Source organism: Elephantulus edwardii, unplaced genomic scaffold (genome assembly GCF_000299155.1).
Source record: "Elephantulus edwardii isolate Elephantulus edwardi_28Jun2011 unplaced genomic scaffold, EleEdw1.0 scaffold00002, whole genome shotgun sequence".
NCBI lineage: Eukaryota > Metazoa > Chordata > Mammalia > Macroscelidea > Macroscelididae > Elephantulus > Elephantulus edwardii.
This window is the reverse complement of record NW_006399752.1, coordinates 32840089-32849959: the sequence shown is the minus strand read 5'-3', so window position 1 is coordinate 32849959 and position 9871 is coordinate 32840089. Positions and strand designations below refer to the sequence as shown.

The following is a 9871-nucleotide window of genomic DNA, read 5'->3' as shown; positions in this document are numbered from 1 at the left end:
GGCCCACTGCCCCATGGAGTTCTCAGAGGAGACAGAGCCGAGCAGTGTTGAAAAGAGGCTTGATGGTGGATTGGACACCTCTGGGCACTTGGCAACAGAAAACTGTAATGGTTCCGAGCAGGCCACAGTGTACCTGAAGACACAGCCAAGGGAAGGGCGGCCTGACTGCCTGCAGGTACCGCAGGCTGTCTTGGTTGGAAGCTGTTCTAACTGGCAAACTGCAGTGTGGTCTCTGGCTCTCACGCTCTTCCTGCTGTTTCTCTAACAAACCACGCCCTTCTGAGCCCAGTCTGTGAGTTCTGTGTGGCTACTGCAATCCATTATGGGACCCAACACAAGCCAGAGTGCCCTGGGGGGATGGCTGGGAAAGCAAGAGTCGGAGAGTGAGGGTCTGGCTGGCCTCCTGCCCACAGGCATCAGCCCTCGGCCGCTCCAGGGTCGCCCTCCTCCTCACAGGCACAGAAGCCTTCAGAACGCTGCTGGGTGACATCTGATCATGTTCACAAACACAGGACTTGTCCTGGGGGGCAGACAAGCTTTCTGAAGAGGAGAGGAGACCCTCAACCATCCAGACGTGACCATCTGCACCCTGGAGACAACGGTGGAGTCATCCAACCTCGAAACCAGTGCTGCCACCATCACCATCACACAAGCTACCAGCATGGTCACCAAACTGTCATTCTGGAGAATCCTGCCTGAAAGTAGGATCTCACACATACAGAAAAAGATGGCTAAAGATGGCTGAATGACTTGAGAATGTTAAACTTCTAGAAATCAAAAACATTTATTTTTTTAAAAAAGGCAGACGGAATATGCTCATAGAAGAGCAAGTTTCGAAAACGTAAATGACTAAAATATAAAAGCAGAAATGCATGAAATACCATCTATGGGAGGGTTGAGTTAGAGAACACGCTGCAACTTACCTAATCACTTTTTAATTTTTTACTGAGGTATGATTTCTTCCAACCTCCTACAATACCTAATCCAGTACTAGCACAGTAAAGCCTCAGGAAATTAAAATATAAAAAAAAAAATACATAATCTGCTAGGATCTGTCAGGAATAGAGAAACCAAATTCAGGCAGCAATCTAGAAAATATGGGGCGGGGGCAGGATCAGCTTTAAATATCTTAAATAATTTTACTCAAAGGTCTAGGAAGTCTCACACCCCCATGCACTGCAGCCAGGAAGTGCGCCTACCACCCCCTTCTCCTGGATGTCCGTCTTAGCAGTCGGTAAGTACTACACACAGTGTCACGGCACACACCGTGCTGATGCTACCGCACTCATGTCAACCCCTCAACAATTAAATGCGAGGTTTATAAAGGCACTGATAATAAAAGGCAACAATAATGAGGCAGAAAGAGCTGTTTGACTATAGCAGAATCTCTGGAATGGAAACAGCTGCTGCAAAAACACAGTTCTGCTGCTTACTGCCTTCCGCCAGAAAAACCAATCTTAGAGACGGGCTGCAGGGAAGCGGCAGAGGTGTGATTATATACCAGTACACAGGAGACCAAGTGCTGGGTTCCCTCACTCTGTCCCTCCAACCTGAAGAAGTGGGGGTGCATGCTGGGGGGAAGCAGGACAATGGTCTGTGAGGACTCCCCCGAGGCCTCGTCCAGGTGTTCAGGCTGAGGACTGTGCCCAGGACTACTTGTCAAGGTTCTGGAGACAACGTGGTGTCATGTACATGCGAAGAACAAAAGGGAGCAATCTCAGTGACAGACTGCAGGTCCCAGGCAGACATCGTCAAAGGGCTTCGGCTTGGGCAGTCACCCCAGCTACAGGCTGCAGAGCCCAGAACCATCTGGATAAGGAAGCCTCTTGGATACTCTGCAAGGAACAAAAGCTCTCCTTTTAAAATGATGTGGGAGATAAAAGAGAGATAAGAAGCCGAGGAGGGAGAGGGGATTAGAGGTGTTTGGGTTTTTGGGGGTTTTTTTTGCAAAGTATAAGAGAAATAAAATAAAAATAATAATAGTCATTTTCGATTCACTCAAAAAAATGCTAAAGGAACAACGTTAGTTTTACAGTCGCCTAGGGTATTGTGAAAAGTTAGCTTCCGTAAGAGAGGAGGGTGTCAAGCTGTCAGTGTCAGCACAGAAAGCTGCAAGAGGGTCCCATGCACACGCTCTGGTTCAAGTCTGTGGTCGTGTACCTCAAACACTCAGGTTACTTTTCATGATGCATTGCCAACCTTACACTTCCATGAGACAAAGAGAAGAGTATTTTAGAGAACACATGCTGTTATTGCTGTTATGTGCCATCGAGTCACCTGCAACTCAAGCAAACACATGTACAATTGCTCTGAACTCTGTTCTATCCTCATCCAATCTCACTGTCTCCAACACACCTACCCCCATTACCCCAGTCACTATATCAATCCATCTCATCCGGGGTCTTTCTCTCCTGGGCTGTGTCCCTCCAACCCTTCCAAGCTCTAAGAACTGGTCCCTCCTGGCCACATGCCCAAAGTATGTCAGACATACTTGCCTCCAAGAAGCAGCCTGATTTTACCCTCTCCAGGGAAAATTTGTTTGTTCTCTTGGCAGTCCATAATGTATGTTCAATACTTTTCTCAAGCATCACAACTCTAAGACATCAATTCTTCATCTGTCAACCCTAGTCCTTGTCCAGCTCTCTGAAACATAGCAAGTAACTGTGAAGATCACGGTCTGGAGCAGGTGCACCTTAGTCTCCAGACTGACATTACTGCTCTTTAGCACTCTGGAGAGGTTCCTGATGGCAACTTTCCCCAGAGCAATTTTTCTTTTGATTTCTTGACTGCTGATGCCAAGAGTGTTGAGTGAGGAACCGAGCAAACAGAAATTGTTAATGACCTCAGTCTTTTCTTCATCTTTCATAATGTTACCAATTGGCCCTTGTCTTCTTGATGTTGAATTCATATTGAAAACTACAATCCTTGACCTTCTGCAGCAAATGATTCAGGTCTTCCTCAGTTTGGCAAGCAAGCAAAACACATACTCAACTTTCTCAACAGACCAGATCTCCATGCGCTTATGAGATTATCAGCCAGGGGAAATGATATGCTATTTCCATTTTAAAAGTCAGGACTAAACAAACCTAGTAAGCCAAATTGCTTATAAATATCCAAATCAAACGAGGCTGACAAAGAAGCAAGACAGCTGCATTCACCACATGGGGACCTCCTGACATACCTGAGTCCCTGGGCAAAGGCGGAGGCTCCCAGGTGCATGTGTACACAAATGTTTAATTGCAAACCGCCTATGACAGCGCGCTCAGGCAGACGGTCTAATTCTCACGCTCACTGCTGTCGAGCTGGAACCAACTCACAGTTGACCCGGTGGGTTCCCAGAGGCTGTAAATCACATGAGAAGAGACTTCCCATTTATGCTTTCATGCAACAGGTAGATTTGAACCACCCACCTATGAATTGGCAGTGTAACTCCTTACCCACTCAGCCACCAGACTGCCCTATATGCTATGCTGTCAACATATTTAAAAAAAAATACACACCTTGTATATAAATTGAGTTATTTATAATGTGAAAAAAAGGAAACAGTAATGACTCATTTGAAAAAAAATCATTTAAGATCCCCCACTTCTCCAGTCATGCCATTTTATCTGATCCAAGAGAGTGGGAACTGAGAATATTATCATGCTATTGCTAATACAAAAATGGAAATGTTCTAGTCAACACGACCAAGAAAGTTTAAAAAATCAACAATTAATGAAGTGAAGACAGAAAAAGCGATTAACAGAAGGAGAAATGTCTGCATCTAAAACTCTCCACCTCACGCCACAGACATGAGCAAAGCAGTTACTTTTAATTCTCTATTAAAAGGAGTTAAATCTTTATTCTTCACTATTTCACAAGAATAACTTCACAAACATTTTAGAAAACTAAGATCGTCACTACAGTTAGGAGACAAACCCACTAAGCTCTCTGGCGTTGGGCTCCCTGACGGCCAACGGCCATGGGGTGGCCCATGCAGGAGGGGCAGCCTCATCTCCTCGGACTGCTGGACACACACAACTCCCTCTCACCACCGAGTTCCTTATCATTACATCAGGAACACAATACATTGTCATTTTTTTCTAGTCTCCGAAACTTAGTAACTTCAATCTCCTCCAGAACTGAATACTGGCTGCCCCTAAAAATGCAAACACCAGAGACTGTGATTCCTGGAAATCATGGACTCCAGCAATCAGAACAATCTTCCAGCTGCACACAACCAGAAAAGCCAGCAGCAGAGAGGTAAGCATCTGTTTGATGCAGGCAAGGGCAGCGTTGGAGGCTGAGGGAGGTCAGCTCTGTGGTTAGGGTTACTTCCCATTAGAAGGTGCTTGCAAAAAGCAGAAGGCTAGGGATGTCTACGACCTAAACACCTCCTCACAAGGACGGCAGTTCATCTTGAAAACATTTCAATAACTCCCCGAGACTGGACTGACAGGATCTCAGATGTCAATGGCCCCATTTGCCTGGCAGAAGCAAATGAAAATTATCTCTGGAACAGAAAGAATTATCTTACGTCTCAAACTGTGTCCACAATTTTGCAAACATGATGCCAACACACACACACGCACATACACATACACATGCACACACACACACACACACACACACTCACAACCAGGCACATGAGTAGGAAGACAACACAAAGAACCAAGAGAAACAGACTCTTCCAAACAAACACCTTTTAGCGTTTCACAGATGTGACTCAGAGACACTGCTGTTAGCAGACTTCAAAATCATTACGTTGCCCGTGTTCAAGGAGACAAAAGACAAGATCGATAATCTGTCCAGATAACTGGAAACACCAGAAAAGAGCCAATGAGAATTAAACAAACATGATGGCCCTCCACTGGGTTTCTATGGCTTAAATGCAAGTAAAACCGAATGGGACCAGACTCCCTCATCTTACTCCCTTGGAGAAGAGGCTGGATTGAAACCACCAATCTTCTGATTAGCAGTGCAACATACAACCTACTACACCACCAAGATTCCCATACATGGGAGTAAAAAAAATGTCAAGACACAAGCAATACTTGAAATTAAAAACTCATTCTTGGCACCAGCATTCAGGAATTCAAAAAACTAATTGCATTAGGTAAATCTGATGTCAGGGACCTCTCCAGAGTACTGAGAAGCAACGATGCCAGTGTAGAGACTAAGGTGCACCTGATACATGCCATGGTCTTAGCAATTACGTGCTATGCATCAGAGAGCTGGACCCTGACTAGGGATGACAGAAGGAGAATCAATGTCTTTGAGTTGTAGTGGTAGAGAAATGTCTTGAACATACCATGGACCCCCCACACACACACACACACAAAAAGACAAACAAAAAAACACAAATCTGTCTTGGAGAGGGTGAAACCAAGTTTCTCCTTGGAGATTAGGATTTTGAAGCTCCATCTCACATACTCTGGGCATGTAGACAGGAAGGACCAGTCCTTAGAGAAGGGTGGAGAGACAGCAGAGGAGAGGGAGACCTCAGATGAGATGGAGTTATAGAGTATCTGGGACAATGGGGGTAGGTGTGCAGAGCCAGTGAGACTGGCTCAGACCTGAGCAGGATGGCTGTACACAGGGTCGCTACAGGTCGCAGGTGACTCAATGACCCATAAGAACAACAAGGTTAAAACCATGTTGAACACAGCAGACAGATTAGTTAACTAGAAGAGAAATGGGTCAGAGATATGTGGAATAAACAGAGAAGGATAAAAGGATAGAAAGGACAAAAGGTAAGGGTTAGGGTTAGGGTTAGGGTTAGGGTTAGGGTTAGGGTTAGGGTAAGATTCCCTATGAAGACCTAACATATAAACGAAGTCCTAGCAGGACGAGTGAGGAGGGATCACAGCTAACGCAGAGGGCCTCCAGAACTAATGAAAGGTATGAAGCCACAGATTCAAGAAGCCCAAGAACCCAAACAAGAAAAGACATGCCAGAGAGAGCACAGAACCAGACAAAGGAGGCATCACCACTAAGGTAGCGACGGGGTGGGGGAAACAGGTGTTGCTGTGTACTGTAGAGTCAAAACCAGCCCACAGCTTACCCTCCACGGGGTTCTCAGAGGCAGTTAATCACATAGGAGGAGACTGCCTATCCTTCTCCCAAGGAGCAGCTGGTGGCCTCGAACCGCATGCCTTCTGGATTGCAGCGCAACTTCTTGCCACTAGGCCACCAGAGCTTTTAGAAAAGACTGTCAAAAGACTTCAACAGAAACAATCAAAGGCAGAAAACACTACTGTTGTTAGGTGCCATTGAGTACAACCCACAGAGACCCTATGAAGAGACTTGAACCCTGTCCTACCCTTCGCCGTCCTCATCATTCCTGAGCCCACTGCTGCGGTCACTGTGTCAATCGACCTTCTGAGGATCTCCTCTCTCCTTTGCTGACCCTCCACCTTTCAAAGCCTGAGGTCCTTCTCCAAGGAATGGCCTCTCTGAGCAACATGCCCAGAGTATGTGAGATGAAGCCTCATGCTTGCCTCTAAGGAGCACGCGGCTGCCCGTTTGCTGAGACGTGTCTGTCTGTTCTCTTGGCTGTCACGGGATGTTCAGTGCTCTTCTCCAACACCACAGCTCAACGGCATCAACTCTTCTTCTGTCATCTCGTCACGGGCCAGCTCTCAGGCGCATGGCAAGTGATCGGAAAGACTGCAGCCTAAGTCAGGTGCACACGCATCCTCAAACTGACACTGTTTTTATTCAGTATTTTTGCAAGGTCCCTGATAGCAGACTTGCTCAAGCAATGTTTCTCCTGACCGTTGGTATCAAGGGTATTGACTGTGGATCCAAGTAAGACGAAATCACTGACAGTCTCAATCCTTTCTCCTTCTATTACAGTGTTGCTTCTTGGTCCAGTGGTAAGGACCTTGGTTTTCTTGATATTGAGCTGTAGTCCAGCAATGAGATCGCTTTAAAGCATCTAATGACATTTTACCCCTGGTGGCCTAGAGGCAAAAAGTTGTGCTGCAATCCCCAAGGCTATGGTTAGTCAACTATGGGTTAGTTGTGACTCAGCGGCCAACAACAACAATTATAATTTAGATAGTTAAATACCCTAAAATAAAAAATGCAAACCAAGAATTCTATAACTAAGTAAAAGACACTTTTAAAGTGGCTAACACCATTATAAAATAAGATTTCTAGTAGTAACTGTACAACTCTATATGAACACAATAAAAACCACTGAATATTATACTTTACATAGTCAGGTTTTACGTTATGTGAGACTATTTCAATAAAATTGTTCTTAAGAAACACAAAGAAGAAATAACAACATCTTCCGAGGTGAACACCACCAGCGTGTGCCGTGTGCAAACCTGACCTGAAGGCTCTCCAGAGGACTGAGCATTCTTTGGGGAGACAGAAAACAATCTCCGGATGGATGGTCAGAAGTGGTAGGTGTGGGACTGCAGAGCTATGGGGAAATGAGCACTTTTCAAGAAATGGTCTTGGCGTACATGTTGCTGTTGTTAGTTACCTTTGAGTCAGAACCAACCCATAAGGGAGCTCTGGTAGCCTAGTGGAAAGAAGCTGCACTGCAATCCCAGAGGTACATGGTTTGAATCCACTCACTCTGCTGAAGAAGGAGAGGCAATCTCCTCCTGTACCAGTCAGATTTGATTTAGCAGTACACACTCACAAAATAATAAAATAAACACCCCAAAACAAAACCAACCCATAGCCAACCCTCCAGTGGGTTTTCAGAGGCTGTAAATCACACAGGAATAGACTGCCCATCTTTCTCTTACAGAGCAGCTGGTGGATTTGAACCATCTGCCTCTGGGATTGGAGTTCTCCAATGTACACATTCCATGTCTCACTGCTGACTGACAGGTCAGCGGATATCGAATCCATCAGCTGTCCCTTAGGAGATGGACAATCTCCTGTAAAGAGTCACCAGGTGAAGGGTCCTCATCAACCGGAATCTACTCGATAGCAATAGGCCCCTGCTGTTTCGGGAGCTTTGATCTTCTGTGAATACCTTACACAAAAGTCCATTCCAAGTCGGTTGAGGATCTTAATGTGACAAAGTTGTAAGTTTTCTGGAAGATGTGATAGGAAGCTCTCTTCCTGAGGGCATGCAACCTCCAGGGGAACCCTGGCATCGCCTCCATCAAAGAAGACACCAGATAAAATAGGAAAAGACTTTTCCTCCATTAGGCAAAGCTGTTGTGTCAACTGTCACCTATGAGAACTCATGAATGACAGCTCTGCACCTTGGCCTGCCCTGCACTATCCTGATGATCCCTGCCACGCACAAGCCTGCTGTTGAAATCGCTGCATTAATCCACCTTGTTGAGAGTCTTCCTCTCTTTCTCCGGCCCTCTCTCCTTCTCAGCATGATTTTCTTTTCCCAAGGCCTGGTCCTTCCTGACAACTCCATCCAAATTTCACCATCCTTGCCTCTAACCAACTGGGCCCCTGGTTAGGAACCTACTAATGCATAACCGGGGGGCCACTTCACACCTTGCTACCACCTCACCAGCACTAGAGTGGTGGGAAGGAAAAAGACTGGTAGCACCAAGTGCTGATAAAGTTGTGGAGCAACAGGCACTTTCACATAAGCTGTAACGTGCACTGGCACAAGTGCTCTGGAAATTTCCTACTGACCCAAGTGGAAGCTCTGCATTTATTTACCAACTTTTGACCTAGAAATTCCCTTGCTAATCTATACACAATTGAAAAGAATGTGTGAGACACCCAAGAATATCCAATGGAGCATTATTATTAATAGCGCAAAACTAGAAGCCACCCAAAACACCTGTCAACGGACCAACTGATGAAGTGTGCTGAAGACTGCACGTCTTGAGACGGAACAGCCATAAAAGAAAGGGCGCAACTTAACAGCATCCTGAGAGGAAGAAGCCAGACACAAAGGAATGCACAGAATGCACAGGGCAGTACCTGTGTATGGAAAGTCCAGAAGCAGGTATAACCAGGGCGTAAACACTGTTATGTGCTATTTTTTGATATAACTGACTTTAGAAGGTAAAGTGACATTTTTACGGACTTTGTACTCAGAAAGCAAAATTACACTGGGGTGGGGGGGAAGGCAAATAAATTATTTATCCAAGACATAAGGACCTGGTTACCTCTGAGAAAGGCGCCTGGAGGTCGGAGGTGCCCTACCGCAGGCTGGGCGGGTGATAAACCAAAAAGCGGTACATTTGGGGATGCAAGAAGAAATGAGGAGAAGAGAAAGGAAGAGGAATCTGCTGAGACTGGGAGAAAGCAGCAGCCCAGGGGCGCGCTCTGATCCCGACGTGCGCTTCTTGGCGCGCAGAGCCCAGGGCGCACAAGGCCAGGGGCGTCCCGCTGCCCAGGAGGTACCAGCCCGGTTGCCTCCAGCTCCAGCCTCGGCCTCACGTGCAGCAGGCCAGGGTCCCGGGCTCCAGGAGCGCCACTGCGGCCCCTTCCAGCGGCCGCCCCTGCGGACCCCGTGTTGCCGTTCCCGCGCTCCAGACGCCTCCTAGCTCCAGACGCCTCCTAGCGCTGCACCCTCGTCCCGAGCCCCACCCCCCGCGCTGCACCTTCGCCCCGGGCCCGATCTCTGCACCCCCCCGCCTGGGCCTCTGAGCGCTGCAACCCCACCCCAGGCCCCCGAGCGCTGCATCCCCGCCCCCGGGCCCCAAGCGATGCACCCCTGCCTGGGCCTCCGAGCGTTGCACTCGTGCCCCGGGCCTCGATCACCCGAGCGCTGTACCCCCGCCCCAGGCCTCGATCCCCAGAGCACTAAACCCCGGGCCCTCGATCGCTGCACCCACGCCCCGGGCCCCATCCCCCTATCGCTGCACTCCCGCTCCGGGCTCCAGGACCCCCGACCGCTCCACCCCGCCCCGGGCCCCCCCCATTCCTCGATCGCTGCACCCCC

At 47.6% G+C, this 9871-nt stretch overlaps 1 protein-coding gene across 1 annotated transcript in view; it reads right to left on the bottom strand.

Moving 5' to 3' along the window:
• The window catches only part of LOC102856500, a 56033-nt gene extending 46420 nt beyond the window's left edge, over nt 1-9613 (bottom strand). The window contains exons 1-2 of the mRNA XM_006879171.1: nt 9531-9613; nt 9298-9469 (exon numbers count right to left, since the gene is read on the bottom strand). Coding sequence (XP_006879233.1) covers nt 9298-9469; nt 9531-9613 — 255 coding nt within the window. The remainder of the gene's footprint in view (nt 1-9297; nt 9470-9530) is intronic.
• Between the last annotated feature and the right edge of the window lie 258 nt (nt 9614-9871).